Source organism: Chenopodium album, chromosome 18 (genome assembly GCF_948465745.1).
Source record: "Chenopodium album chromosome 18, dcCheAlbu1.1, whole genome shotgun sequence".
In the NCBI taxonomy this organism is placed as follows: Eukaryota; Viridiplantae; Streptophyta; class Magnoliopsida; order Caryophyllales; family Amaranthaceae; genus Chenopodium; species Chenopodium album.
Genome location: NC_137851.1, coordinates 38169781 through 38185555, shown reverse-complemented (window position 1 = coordinate 38185555; position 15775 = coordinate 38169781). Strand labels below are relative to the sequence as shown.

The 15775-nt window shown below is 38.7% G+C and overlaps 1 protein-coding gene across 1 annotated transcript; it reads left to right on the top strand.

The window, feature by feature from the left end:
* The first annotated feature begins 2717 nt into the window (after positions 1 to 2717).
* Positions 2718 to 7245, top strand: LOC145592115 (uncharacterized). Its single transcript, XM_081648581.1, has 3 exons — positions 2718 to 3317; positions 3556 to 3652; positions 6335 to 7245. The coding sequence occupies exons 1-3, from the start codon at positions 2718 to 2720 to the stop codon at positions 7243 to 7245; spliced, it is 1608 nt and encodes a 535-aa protein (XP_081504707.1).
* The last annotated feature ends 8530 nt before the right edge of the window (positions 7246 to 15775 follow it).

Sequence of the window (15775 nt, the reverse complement as noted above, 5' to 3'; positions counted from 1 at the left end):
CTACATAGGGCAATTAAAAGAATTTTGAAGGGGTATGAGTTAGGCGTCTGGAAACTCACCCCTAATTCATGGATTAACATTTTATGTTACATAGCCGCCTGTGAGTTTCAAAACCTAGAGCCTACTTTTGAGGCCTTTGCTCACATGCATTACATTATCCGGGCCCCAGGCGGATTTGGGGCATGGTACACTTTGACGACGCATCCGCAGTATATGATGTCGTTGGACAAACCTTCAAAGCGGACCGGCTGGAAGGAGAAGTTTTACATAATCTCCTCGCCCTCTTTAGGACACAACCGGTTTCTTTGCCGATACAATAAAGATCTGGCTCTGCTTGGAAAGAAATGCGCCTTCCTCGCATTCCGTCTAAATCTTAGGAGGAAATAATAGAGCCGGGGTTTTTTGAGACCACCACTGAACCTTTGGACGAAGGGACTCACATAATTGTGCCCAAAAATTGGATACCCCATCCCACTACAAGAAAAAGGTGAATTAGCAACTGATTTTTGCAACTACCATAATAATTAGTTGCAAAAATAATTTTAGCGACTAAATAAGATGAGTAGTCGCAAATTTTGCAACCGAATTTGCAGTAGTTGCTATGCGGTCGTTAATTAGCAACTGATTTTTGCAACTACAATAATAATCAGTTGCAAAAAATATTTTTGCGACAGAAAAAAACGAGTAGTCGCAAAATTTGCAACCGAATTTATAATAGTTGCTATGCGGTTGCTAATCTGCGACGCTGTTATGATAATTTGCAACTAACACGGTAGTCGCTACTATTATTTTTAATATTTATTAAAAAGAAATAATAAAAAACCCTTAGTATTATAAAAAAAAACCCTTAGTATAATTAAAAAACCCTTATTCCTCCAAAAAAAAAATAAAAAAACAAGTTATTACCGCCAAAAAAACAAGAATTATCATAGTATTCACCGTCAAAACAAGAGTATCATACTCTTCCTCAAAAAAAAGAAAAAAGAAAAAAAATCAGAACCTCAAAGCAAGCCAGCCATCCCCGTCGTCTTCCTCTGCTGCCGTTGCGCCACCACCACTTTACCCAGGTTAGTACACGTTCTTCTTCTTCCTACCTTCCATTCAATCTTTCTCTTACTGTATTATGTCAATTGCGAATTTTCGGTTTATCTTTGAGTTTTTTGTCCAATTTTTGATTTTTTTTTCTATTGCGAATTGATATTAATCTGATTATTGATTGAATTGCGAATTGGTTTTAATCTGGTAATTTCACAGTTTCGAGAATAATTCTTGAAAGTTTGGTCGAATTAAGTAACTAGAATTAGGAATTAGTATTTCTCAATTATGTCTATGGGTTATTAGGTGTTATTCTTGATAATTATACAAAATAAGTTAGTAGAATTAGGAATTGCGAATTTTAGGGTTTATTCAGTTTTTTTATTCAATTTTTTATTTTAATTTGGTTTCTATTGCAAATTGTGAATCCAGAAATATTGTTTTTTTTTCGTACATATTGTCTTCACATTAGAGTTACAATTAAGCTTAGAAATTCATCAGTGTTCTCACCTCTTTCTCAAAACTTCAAGGAAAACAACCCTTACTACTTTACTAGCATACTGTCTTTTTCTATGGGGTCATGAATCAAAATCTGTCACATTGTTATCAGCATTCCTAGTTGTTATCTTCCATACTTTAGTGGCTGGTATTGGTTGAAGCTTTACTAAAATGGAAGGAATGGGCATTTGGGAATCAATTTATTACTCGGTCTTAGCATTTTTGCCGTTGCAGTCTTTGTATTTGTCTGTTCTTCAGTAGCTTCAGTGGTCTTATTCAGTTCAGCTCTCCTGCTCTCACTGGCTTGTGTACATTAGGAACAATGAAGATATTGGTTCACAGATGTATCAGTTAGATACTATAGATAACACAGCACCTGCTACTTCAAATAAAAATCCAAATGTCTGCATAAATTAATTTTAATACATATAATAACTTATGTTTCAGAATTTAGGCCTTTAAATAGGCTACAATTGGTTTTAGTATTGGTAAAGATTTAGGAGCTGGAACCTTGTACTTTTTCTGGAGTGTTCCTCTTGCCTCTTTTAAAGAGAATGCTTTCATGCCTTTTAATCTTACAATAGCATGGATGAGCCCTTTCCTTCACAGTCTCACCTCCATAATTTTCACTCTCTTAAGTTTCTGCGTGTCTTTTATCTACTAGATATTTTTAGATTATTTTTCTTATATTTTTCCTTAACACTAGATATCCTATTCTCATATATATGATGCTTCATATTTTGATGTATGTAGTTTCCGCTGTTCTGAAATTTTGTTTGGTAAAATAAATTGATTTGTACCTATCATTGTTTTGTTCTGCTTGTTTCACTATAAGCATATGCGAATCGTGGATACATACACTGATGCATTAAGTTTCTTTTTTTTTTTGTTCCTATTAAGTTTCTTTTTTTGGTTTCTCTATTTTTTGGTTTCTCTATATTTATGTTGTCCCACCAATGGAATATTGAACACTTCTTTTTCCATTGTTTCAAAAATAAAGAAAAAGGATTGTGTATACACTTTATGACTTACCTGCTGCACCTTTTCTTGCTTATCTTTCTCTTGTTTTCTAAGTAATTGCCTAAATAACTAAGTAACGTATATAATAAGAATAAATTACATATATAAGAAGACTATATTACATATATGTGTATGATTAACAATGTCGTTTAGCAGTTAGGATCATGGAGAAATTGAATCGAAAATGGATGTATGAGAGATTAGAAGGTCGACTACTAAAAAAAGAGTTCACAATTGGCGTGCGAGAGTTTATTGAGTTTGCTAAACAACACCGTGATTTTCAAGAATCTTCAAAGATCAGATGCCCTTGTTTAAAGTGTAAAAATGTTCCTTTTTTAGATGTTGAAAGTGTAAGAGAGCATTTGTATAAAAAAGGATTTCTTAATGACTACTATGAATGGGTTTGTCATGGAGAGGATTTTGATTCTTTAAAAGCATCAGATGAGCCGTCGGATCCGTATGTTGACATGATTATTGATGCATTTGGTCAAGTTGATGGTGATCCAATGCATGAAGATATTCGGAATGTTGAAGAAGAACCTAATCCTCAAGTTAAGAATTTTTTTGAGATGTTAGCGGCCGCACAAAAACCATTGTATGAAGGAAGTCGATTATCTGTTTTAGAGATGGCTTCAAGGATTACGAGCTTGAAGTGTGAATACAACTTGCCCCATAGATGTGTTGATAGTATTTCATCGCTCATTAGTGACGTAATTCCTGATGAGAATTCAATGTCCAAGACGTACTATGACACTAAAAAGGTGGTAAAGGGCCTTGAACTTCCTCATGAGAAGATACATGCATGCCCTAAAGGATGCATGTTATTTTGGAAGGATAAAGCTCACCTTGAAAAGTGTTCGAAATGCGGGGGGGGGGGGGGGGGGGCGTTATAAGAAGACTTCTCGTGGAAAATGTGTGCCGGCCAAAGTGTTATTCTACTTCCCGATCGCGCCAAGGTTGCAAAGGCTCTATGCGACTAAAGACCTTGCACATGAAATGCAGTGGCATTCACAAAATCCTAGGGTAAGTGGAACACTCTCCCATCCAAGTGATAGTGAAGCATGGAAACATCTTGATAACACATACAAGGATTTTGCAAGTGAGCCCCGTAATGTTAGATTGGGTCTATGCACAGATGGTTTCTCAGCACATGGAAAATTTGGAAGGCAATATTCTTGTTGGCCAGTAATTGTCCACCACTCAGAGAAGTTATATATTGGAGGGGATCTAAATGGGCACGTTGGGGCGAGCCGAGATGGCTATGAGAGTGTCCATGGAGGCTTTGGGTATGGGCAGAGGGACGCCGGTGGTGAAGCTATTATGGATTTTGCCCAATCATATGATTTAATTTTGGCTAATACTTGGTTTAAGAAGAGGGATTCACACTTGATAACTTTTCGGAATGGAGCAAATGCAACTCAAATAGACTTCCTGCTCACAAGGAGCATAGATAGACAAAGTTGCATAAACTGTAAGGTTATCCCAGGGGAGAGTGTGGTCACCCAACACCGGCTATTGGTAATGACTATTCGTCTGAAAGAGAAGGCGAAGAAAAAAGTTAGACAAGAAGAACCAAGGATAAGATGGTGGACCCTAAGGGATGCAAAAGCTAAGGTTTTTACAGAAAAGGTAATTGAAGAAGCGGATTGGGATGGAGAGGTGGATCCGGACATGACTTGGTTACGAATGAAGAACTGTTTCCTAAGAGTGGCCAAAGAGGTCTTAGGGGAAGTAAGGGGAAGAACTTCGGTACAGAGAGATACTTCGTGGTGGAATGAAGAGGTGAAAGCAGTAATTAAGCAAAAAAGGGAATGCTATCAAGCCTTAGGAAAATGTAGGAGTGATGAAACCTTTGCAGCGTATAAGGAGGCTAAGAGCAAGGCAAAGGCAGCTGTTCGCCAAGCAAAAGAAAAGGCATATCAGGAGGTTTATGAAAAGCTTGATTCCAAGGAGGGAGAAAGGATCATTTATAAGATGGCAAAGAGAAGACAAGAGGCAAGGAAGGATATTGGCATGGTGAAGTGTGTCAAAGATAAGAACCAAATGGTCCTAGTGCAAGAGGAGGGCATCAAGGACAGGTGGAAGGGGTACTTCGATGAATTATTTAATGGAAGTAATGGAGTTGTGATAGGAGATACCTCTATGAGTGATGAAGAAATCAACATGGAGTATGTGCGAAGGATTAGGAGAGTAGAGGTGGAGATTGCACTGAGGAAGATGAAACCTAAGAAGGCGGTTGGCCCTGATGGGGTACCGATAGAGGTGTGGAGGTGTTTGGGTAAGATTGGTATTGATTGGTTAACAAACCTTTTCAACAAGATATGGACGGCTACAAGGATCCCACAAGATTGGAGGAAGAGCACCTTGGTCCCGGTTTATAAAAACAAAGGAGACGCTCAAGATTGTTCTAACTATCGAGGAATTAAGCTTATGAGCCATACTATGAAGTTGTGGGAAAGGGTGATTGAACAAAGGTTGAGGGCATGCACAAGCATTTCAGATAACCAATTTGGTTTTATGCCTGGGAGATCTACTATGGAGGCAATCCATTTGATAAGACAAATGATGGAGTTTTATAGGGTAAAGAAGAAAGATCTTCATATGGTCTTTATTGATTTAGAGAAGGCATATGACAAGGTGCCAAGAGAGATACTTTGGTGGGCAATGTTGAAGAAAGGTATCCCACGAAGGTATGTAGACCTAGTTAAGGATATGTATCGGGATGTGTCAACAAATGTGAGGACATGCGGAGGGTTGACAAAAGATTTCCCTATTACAATCGGATTGCATCAAGGGTCTGCATTAAGCCCTTTTCTTTTTGCAACGGTTCTAGATGAATTAACTAGACCAATTCAAGATGAGGTTCCATGGTGTATGCTGTTCGCAGATGATATCGTTTTGGTGGATGAGACTAAGGATGGGGTTAATGTCAAGTTGGAGCAATGGAGGCAAAGGTTGGAATCTAGAGGGTTTAAGCTAAGTCGGAGTAAGACTGAATATTTGGTATGTCGTTTTGGCACTCAGAGGGGGACACGCAATGAAGTGGTGAGTTTGGATGGAAAGGATTTGACCATGAGTGAATGTTTTAAGTACCTAGGGTCGATCATCCAGAAGAATGGTGACATTGATCAAGACGTGACCCACAGGATTAAGTCAGGGTGGCTTAAATGGAGAGCGGCCACGGGAGTGTTATGCGACCGCAGCATTCCCTTAAAGTTGAAGGGAAAATTCTACAGGACTGCCATACGACCAGTGTTGCTCTATGGTACAGAATGTTGGGCTTCTAAGAAAGAGCATATTAAAAAGATGGAGGTTACGGAAATGCGCATGTTAAGGTGGATGTGTGGAAACACTTTAAGAGATAGAATCAGAAATGAGGTTATTCGCAAGAAAGTAGGTGTGGCGGGCATTGTAGATAAACTAAGGGAAAATCGTCTGCGTTGGTTTGGACATGTAAGACGGAGACCCGAGGGTGCACCGGTGCGAAGAGTGGAAGAGTGGGACCATGGAGGGATTAAACGAGGAAGAGGGAGACCAAAGATGACTTGGTTGGAAGGAGTGAGGAAGGATATGAAGTGCATGGATTTACGGGAGGATGAAGTTTTGGATCGTAAGGGATGGAGGAGAAAGATTTATGTTGATGACTACACGGAATAATCAAACTTGGTTCATGTTAGCCGACCCCACTTTTGGGATTAAGGCTTTGATTGATTGATTGATAACTTGCCTCCATGGTTATGTATGAAGAAGCCGTTTATGTTTTTATCCTTGCTCATTCCAGGTCCTAAAAACCCAAAAGGGAACTTGGATGTGTACATGCAACCCTTGATTGACGAACTGATATCTTTATGGGAAGTAGGTACAATGACATATGATGTATCCACAAAGCAAAATTTCAAGTTACGAGCTGCCCTTTTATGGACGGTTAGTGACTTTCCTGCGTTTGGGATGTTATCTGGTTGGACTACATCGGGAAAGATGGCTTGTCCATACTGCATGGACAAGCATAGATCTTTTTGGCTAGACAACGGCTCTAAAGTATCATGGTTTGATAGTCACCGTCAATTTCTCCCACCTACACATCCTTATAGAAAAAACCGCACTGCTTTTTTCAAAAAAAGAGCAGAAACTCGATTGCCTCCTCCAATATTGACGGGCCATCAACTATGGAAGCAGGTGAAGGAGATTCCAAAGTCCATTGATCCAAAAATCCGTTCGACAAAATCAAAAAAGGTTAAGACAGGGTGGCATAAGCAAAGAATCTTTTGGGAGCTTCCTTATTGGAAAGATTTGTTGATTCGACATAATTTAGATGTTATGCACATTGAAAAGAATTTTTTTGATCAACTCATCCACACAATAATGAATGTGAAAGATACCGCAGTTGATACAGATAAGGCTCGCCTAGATGTTCAGCGATATTGTAAGCGGAGTAGCTTAGAGCCTATTGAATCTGATGATGGGAGCTTGATCTTCCCAAAAGCACCATACACTCTTGATAAAGTACAACGTAGAGTGTTGTGTGAATGGATAAAAGATCTTAAGTTTTCAGATGGATATGCTTCTGATTTTGGTAGATGTGTGGATTTGCAAGCCTGTAAGATACATGGAATGAAAAGCCATGATTGTCATGTGTTCATGGAAAGGTTGTTGCCTGTTGCAATGAGAGAACTTCTTCCTGATAATGTTTGAGAAGGAGTCACTGAAATCAGCCAATTTTTTCGCGATCTATGCTCTTACACTATTAAAGTTGATGATGTGACTCGTTTAGAAAAAAACATTCCAGAAATCTTATGCAAGTTGGAGAAAATATTCCCGCCTGCATTTTTCAATTCAATGGAGCATTTACCCGTTCATTTGCCACATGAAGTAAAAGTGGGTGGTCCTGTGCAATACAGATGGATGTATCCATTTGAGAGGTAATATACATTTTCCTAATCCACTCCATTGTTTTCAAGTTTCTGCTATATGATTTATAATTTTACATGTGAATGAGTCAATTTAACTTATTTTGTAGATTTCTTAATCATCTGAAGAAGAAAATTGGTAATAAGGCACGAGTGGAAGGCTCGATTTGCAAGGCTTATCTTGCAGAAGAGATTTCTAACTTTTGTTCTTATTACTTTCAACCTCATGTTGATACGAAATCTAGAGATCTAGGACGCAATGTTGTTGATGATGATGATTTAGATTCAACTATACCAGAATTATTCCAATTTAGCAAAGGTCGTGGCAAAGGTGTCCAAACAAGGTTTTTAGATTCGAAAGAAGTCAAGCATGCACACCACTATGTTCTTTCCAATTGTGGGGTGTTAGGAGGATATGAAAGGTACAAATTTCTATAATTGGTAGTTATTTTATGCAATTTGCTAGATAATTAACGTTTTAAGGTTTATAGGAAGTTTGAAGAGTCGATGATGCAAAAATATCCTGGTATTGACCTACATGATATTTGGAGCAAGTTTTCACATGAATTTTCCAAATGGTTTCAGGATTTTGTAAGTTTTTACAATCAAGTTTCGATATATCATTCGCTAAATATGACTAAGGTTATATATTTTATTAATTAATGGCTTGAATTTGAAATTAGGTTATCGAATCTAATGAGACTGATGAAGTGATTCGAGCACTTGCCATGGGTCCGTCTAGACAAGTCAAAACATGGAGGCAATTTGACATCAATGGCTTTAAGTTTCACACTTTTGATTATGGAAAGCACAAGGCAACTATGAATTATGGTGTGGGTGTAATAAGTGAGGAGGAAATTGATTACTTCGGTATTTTAGAAGAAGTCATTGAGTTGGTCTACTTGGGGACCGTAAATGTCTTCAAAACCGTCTTGTTTAAATGTAATTGGATGGATTCGGTGAATGGCATGAATATTCATGAGCAGTATAGATTACTTGATGTAAACCACTCTAAGAAATACCCTGCATATGATCCTTTTGTTCTAGCACATCAGGTTTATCAAGTGTATTTTACCTCTTATCCAAGCTTAAAGAAAGATAAGAGTCAATGGTGGGCTGTTTTTAAGACTAAAGCTAGGTCAAGTGTGGATGCCCCAATCGATGAGTCAATTTTCCAAGTAGACATTGCTGAGACCCTAACCCTTTGTTCGTCGGATGATGATGATGGTATTATGTACGAGGATATGGATGAAATGGAGGAGGACGACTCAGGTGGTGAAGAGGAAGAACAACATGAAGAAGATGAATGGGATGATACTGAATCTGAATCTGAAGAAGAGGTTGATGGAGAGTTAGGATATACTGACAGCGATGACGAGGATGATGATGATGATGATGTGGATGAAGAATAATTTCTAAGCTTGTAGTTTTCAATGTGTTTTCTTTGTTATGGGCTTATTTGTTTGATAGACAATGTGTTTATCTTATTTGTTTGATATGTGATAAATGTTTTAAAATTTGTTGATCATATTTGTGAGCTTACTTTTATAAAATTTTTTTTTATTATGGGTTATTATGTATAAATTAATTACTGTGCTTATGATCTTTCTAGTTCTTTGGAAATGAAATCCTTCATGAAAAATTCAAAATTTAGCCGGGGAGGTAATCAAGGCGGTGTCCGAGCCAATAATCAATCGGTTGATCAAGAAAATCCTGTGGTCACACGACCGACACCACCACCTTCTAATGAACAAGTACAAGTAAATTCTAATGCTGATATTGCTGTTGAGAATGATGTGGCACCACAAAATTTGAATGGAGTGGAACAAGGAAAGATTGAGCTCTCACCAGATGGGCTATGGTCAGTTATATTTATCTATGTATTATATTTTTTGTCTTAGTAGCTTATTATCATTATTTATGCTTGTGCTTAATCTTTCTTGCATCAGGTTTGATGACCATACTGTTAGTGGAAATGTCACAAAATCTTGGAAGGCACACTACAACCACCCATACATGAATTTTACTGAGGTGCCACTTATGGTTAGGGATCGTTGGTTCACTGAGTTTAAGGTATGTTTAGAATTTAGTTGTCATCTTAGATATTTTTATAGTGTTAGTTATATTAGCCTTGGAGTTGGAATTTGAAAAGAGGTGGTTATGATATCTTTGTTATGTATATATTGTTTATAGTTATATTTATTACGGAGTCTAGAAAAAATGGAGAAATTTGATTTAAGGCTAGAGATGACTCAATCGTGATAGGTGTCTTTCACATGCAATGAATATTACACCCTCTAACAGCCTAACTCAGTAGCCAAAACCACCCCCATTCGTGCTGCGAAAGCCTCTGCCATAGCCACACGACCTGAGCACTCACATGACGAACCATCACAACCATAATGCTGCCATCAGAGTCGCTAATCACAGCCCCCAAGCTCACACCCCACCCTTCCAACACCGCTGCATCAGCGTTGATGCGCACAGTGCCAGCAGCAGGGCACCTCCAACAGCCACAACCCACAGCAGCAGCACTTCTAACCCCACCAGAGACAACATTCGCGTATTCCAACAGCCATGCCAGGTTTGTTTTAAGAAATTTTAAGTACCAATCTGCAATGTACTAGCTACTCTCAAATATTGTAACAGCAATGTAATAGTAATGAAAATAGAGTCTTGTTTAGAGGTAAGCTTGGAACTTGATTTAATTGAATGTTAACGGCTACAAAAAGGCACTACTCTACTACTACTGAAATTCTACTTACTACAATACTTCTCTCAACATGCCTCTACTGTTTCATTACTATCACTATATATACCAAGCTCCTAATCCAAACAAACCAACCCTAGCATTAAAAAACTTTGTCCTGTTCTGCCACAAAGGAGGCCTTCACTGCAGCAGTCCTTTCACCACATTCTATAGTGGAGTATTAATTTCTTTTGTCCTGTTCTGGAGTACCCTGCTGCTGCTACTGATCTTGTGCCTTGATTTTGCGCCTTCTCTCATATACCCTTATGGGCTGTTGTGTAGGCTCGACCCAATCCATGACACAATCCAAATGTGTAACCTCTAAATTTTATGGTAGGGCACGCTCTTTCGAATTTCGTTGTAGGATCTTGCTGAAAATCTGTCTTTCTTGCTCCTATTTGCTGCATCATTGCTAGCTGTTTGAAAACTCTGGTGGTTGTGTTCTAGGGTTCGCTTGATTTTCTGAAATTGCTGTAGGGCAAGCGGGGGTTGCCTATACACTAGAAGTGTTTTGAATTTTCTGACTGTATAAGAAGTGTTCATTGTTTTGCTCTGAATGTAATATGGGTTGTTGCTGATTTATTCTGTTATGTGAGGAGAATGCTTCAATTTTATGTCTTGATTAGGTTACTTATTTATTTGCAGTGAATAAGAAGCATTACGTACTCTAGTTTTTCTAGCTATTTATGAGTGCAGTGTTGTGAATTTGACATAAAATTCTGAAGAATATTTTGCTTCTTGGTTGTAGTTCAGTTTGGAGTCATAGTGAATGATCTAGGATGGCTCATTCGTCTTCCTATTCTAAGTTTATGATAAATTGTGAAAACAGGTGAGAAAGAATAGATCGAGTAGTGGGTAACTCAACAAAATATGTTTTAGCCAAAGAGAAACCTTTTCCTAGTTACTTTCTTCTGGCTTTTGTTTCAAACTAATTGTCATGCAAGCAAACGCTTCAAATTTTCATTTTCATACTAATATTAATCTGCTATAGCTTCAGGGTTTCGTTAATTAGTTGCATTGGATAAGCTTTCCTGACACCAATGGAACCATCGTGAGCTAATATTTGCTGTAATTTCCTTGTTGCTCACATTAAAACCCCATGTTATACTGAAATTCACTTATAATACTGTTTATCAGAATTTTCTTATCACACAAGAGACCTAATGACTGCAGTGCAAATGTATGATCGTATTGCTAATATTTTTGCAAGACTAAAGAGTAGCTTTCATAGTTTTACATGTTAATTATGTGCAGCGTACATATACTTGGAGAACTGAGTTCGATGCTAAGGCTAGGAGAGAATTTGACAAAAAAGCTGGGGACCGACTTAGGGGCACATTGAACCAAGTTTACAAAATGCCTCTCCATAAGGAAGTTAGTTTCATGACTGACACTGTTCGAGCTGAATTCATAAATAAGCGTAAGCATCCTTATTTTCTGAAATGTTCTAACCAAGCAAGAGATAATCGGTTATCTGGCCAAACATTAGAGAAGTTTGACCCTGGCCATCGCCAAGGTAGCGTATCTACTCCTCAAGTGGTTAAAAAAATGGTAAGTGTATGATTTTAACAGCTAACTTGTGATTTTATATAAGATTGAAGCAAGTAGAAAATTTTTAGCCACTAAGAGATAACAATAACTAGTCTTTATTACAATTGCTCTGTAGTCTATGTCCCCTATTTTTTGTTGTATTTTTTTTGTGCTAACAACTTCTTCTAATACAAGGCAAAGAAAAAGGATGGAATTTTACCAACTGCTGCTGAAGTTTATGAGAGCACTCATTCTGTTTGTGTGGGCAATGATGAAGTTGAATTGATGGGTGACAAGTCTCAAAAAGTCATGGTATGAGTATACGTCTATATTTTGCTAAGATTACAAAAAAAAAAAAAAAATATGTGGTACTTAATGTTTGGAGATATTATAGATTGTTTATTTGTTTGTGTGATTGAGTTGGAGGATGAGAATGATTTGCCGGCATTAATCATATGATTAATGTGGTATGGCACAATGTGAATTGAGACAGGTTTATTTTGAAGCCATACCCTATAGGAGGGGATTCTTCAATTTACAAAGGAGACTCTGCCGAAATTTTTACTAATAACTGCTTACATAAATTATTTTGCTATAAGTGTTACCTTTTTTATTTAAAAAAAAACAACTATAATAAAAATACCCATGATCCTCTGTTCCCAATAGTTGTACCTTTGTAGTCTGGAACATCTATTAAGAGGTAACTCTGAGTGTACTTGTATTCATGTTCTTGCATCCTTGATGGGTAATACTCTATTAGCTGCTCTAAAGCAATTAAATTAAATTGTGTTTTAGAAGTCCAAACAAGTTTTTATCCCGGACGACGTCCCGAGTCATTGCTTGTATTTTTATTATAGTTGTTTTTTTTAATGTATTTAGTTTATTTAAGTTTTAACATTTGAGATCATAGTTACTAATACATATCTTAATGCAGGGAGAATATATGGAAAAAACTTGAGGAATATAAGAACAAAGGAATTGAGATAAACCCCGACAAAGTCTACTTGGAGGTTGTAGGTGGGCAAAAGAAAGGAAAAGTCTACGGTTTAGGGAGTGCTTCACAAATGTATTACAAGAGTAATCCTACTTCTCAATCTACTGCATCATCTTCCACTCCTTCCATGATTTCTCAATTAAGTTCTCAAGTTGAAGAACTAAAGAAGATGGCGGAAGAAAACCATAACAAGGTAGAAGAAAGCCAAAAATTAGCGGCAGAGAGCTTAAAATGTGCTAAGGAATTCGTCGAAAATCATGAGATCGAAAAAGCTACATGGAAGAAGGTAAAATTAGCTATGCAAAAATCATTGCAGGAAATGACATCACTTGTAAAACAAGTTTACCGTCCTTATAAGCCTCCCACGCCTGCAGTCACCCGCTCTCGTGATACAACTAAGTGATTTTTATTTTCTTGGTGGTAATTATACGAACTGGTCTTTTACATTGTCATTAATTCTTGTTTGAAGTAGCTTTTTTTTATATGGGAGGTGACTTTTGGAACAATTAGTCTTATAAGTTAAATATTGTTTTTTAATACATTGATACAAAATTGATTGATATTTTGGATATTTGAATAAAATTAACATTTTGGTTATTTGAATTTATGCGTGGGTACCTTTTTTGCTTTGTGATTAATATTGGTTGTCGCTTAATTATGGTCTCAAATATTGATAGTTAGTCGCAAATATTTAGCGACTGCAAATTTGGTTTAGAGACTAATTGGTTAGTTGCAAAATCATTAGTCTCAGTAGTCGCTAATCTGTCACAAATAATTAGTTTTGTAGTCGCAAAAATTTGGTCTCGTATGTAGTTGCTAATCCGTCGCAAAAAACATTAGTCTCAATAGTCGCAAATCCGTCGCAATTAAACTAGTCTCCGTAGTCGCAAAAGTTTAGTCTCGTAGTCGCAAAAGTTTGGTCTTATAGTCGCTAATCCGTCGCAAAAGTAGTGTTAAAACATTGGTCTAAGTAGTTGCTAATCCGTCGCAAATATTTTACGACGGATAATAATTTAGTTGCTAAAATTTGAAAGTTGGTCGCTAAATGGTAGTTGCAAAGGCGTTGCAAATCCGTCGCTAAATTTGCGACTGTCCAAAAATTAGTCGCAAAAATGGATTTGCGACGAGGTCTTTGGCAACGAACCAAAGTAGTTGCAAATCCGTCGCAAATCCATTTTTGCGACGGATTTGCGACTGCTTTGGCCGTCGCTAATTACCCTTTTTCTTGTAGTGATCCGAACTTTCTGAAGGATGAGGCATTTCTCTCCGCCTGCGGTTTTAACACCATGTTTCCAAAGGGTAGACTTGCTATACATCCGGCTACGTACCGCCTTTATTGATACACTAACCATTTGATTATTCTACTTAACTTTTTCCCTTGTTTTTTGCAGAAGAAGCGCTAAAGATGGTGGACGCCAATAAGACGCCTGCTAAGTCAGCTGCTCAGCTAAGGAAGGAGCAGCTTCAGCAAAATAAGGCGGCCTTGGAGGCTAAAAATAACGGAGTAAGGGCCGCCTTCCATGCTTCCTTGTAATTTTTCATTTTACCGTCTGTAACCCCTTTGCCTGGTTTTACAGAGTGGCAGCAAATCTATCCCCAGCTTCATCAGAAAAATGTTCAAGCGGCCTGGGGACGAATTAAAGAAGACCCCGGCTAAGGTGGGGAGACAAAACCCACCCCGACCAACTTCTTCTGCTCAACTGAACCCTACACGCCCCACAACCGGTGGGAAGGGCCTGGCTGAGCTCAAGGCCTTGAGCGAAAGCTCAGGGCCATCTGTAAAATTGTCAGACGCCTCTACGGCGTCGAAGAGTGGCGAGCCACTCAATGCTGCAACCAGTAATGCAGCGGTTGGGGAAGGAGGATCTCCCCAGCCTAAAGACCAAGGTAAGAATAAATGCTTTGAGCCCCCATGGCCGCTTGACTTTATGAGAGTCAAGACTCGAGTGAGCCTATCTGGAGATTCACTTAGCAGCCAGTACAACTTAGGTGCCGTCTATGCTGCCCTCTCACCAAGTACTTCTTGGGGTGCAGATGCGTCCAGCAGCGGGCTTGACGTCCAGCAGTATGCCAAGCAGATTCATAGGACCCTTACTAGGTCGGAGAAAGACAAAGTGCCTGGGCTCCAGGTTGTCAACTTCGACCAGATCCCAGCCCTACTTGCTGAGGTAACTTAGAATTTATTTCAAGTATTTTAATCTTTTTATCCGAATTCTAACTTGCTGTCTGTATTACACAAACGATGCGGAGGGTGGATGGGCTCAAGGTCCCGTTCAGGCGGAAGAAAGAAGTGGTAAATGATGCTAAAGAAAGGGCCGAAGCTGCTCTCAACTCTGCTCAATATCAAAATACACTGAGTAACATAGAAATTAAAGCTCAAGAGTTGAAATAGGAGGAGCTAGTCAAGTCCATGACAGCTGCTGTTGAGGAGTGGCCAGAGTCACCAACTCAGAGTTGGAGCTCAAAAATGCCAAGTCTGAACTGAAGGCTTTGGAGTCGGCGGACAAGGAGAACCTCCAGCTGAAGGACGAGAACAACCGGCTCAAGATTAAGATAGTTGAGATGAGAAACCAACATCAAGAAGAGTTGTCCAAGGAGCAGAACCGGCTGGTCGCTGAGAATGAGAGAGATACTGAGGCCCGCCTAAGGATGGCTTAGGATCTTGCTCACCCAGGATCTGACTTCAAGTATCTCCGGCTGAGGTATGAGTATCCACAGCTGTGTATGGTCTTGAAGGAGCAGGCACCGCCTCCGTTTAAGGAGTGGGCCTTAGAACAAGACATTGAGGTTTCTGATAGGGAAGAGGAGAAGGTGGAGGAACAAGCTGACCAGGTCCAAACTGATCAAGTTCCCCCCTGAGCCAACTGAAGCAAACCTCACTGCCGGCCAAGATCAGCCGGAGCAGACTCAGGAGCCTTAAGTCTTTTTGCGGCAGTATGCCAAACTTATTTTCTCCGGCCTGTGAGCCTTGTATGTTTGTATTTTACCGACTGAGGAGTCGGGCAACTTAACAATTTTTTCACTTTTTCTCCGGATGTCTAT

Coding starts and splice junctions, on each gene's coding strand:
- LOC145592115 (XM_081648581.1), top strand. CDS start 2,718: ATGGAGAAATTGAATCGAAAATGGATGTATGAGAGATTAGAAGGTCGA. Junction 3,318..3,555: donor ACTATGACACTAAAAAGGTG/GTAAAGGGCCTT, acceptor CATGAAATGCAG/TGGCATTCACAAAATCCTAG. Junction 3,653..6,334: donor CACATACAAGGATTTTGCAA/GTGAGCCCCGTA, acceptor TGCTCATTCCAG/GTCCTAAAAACCCAAAAGGG.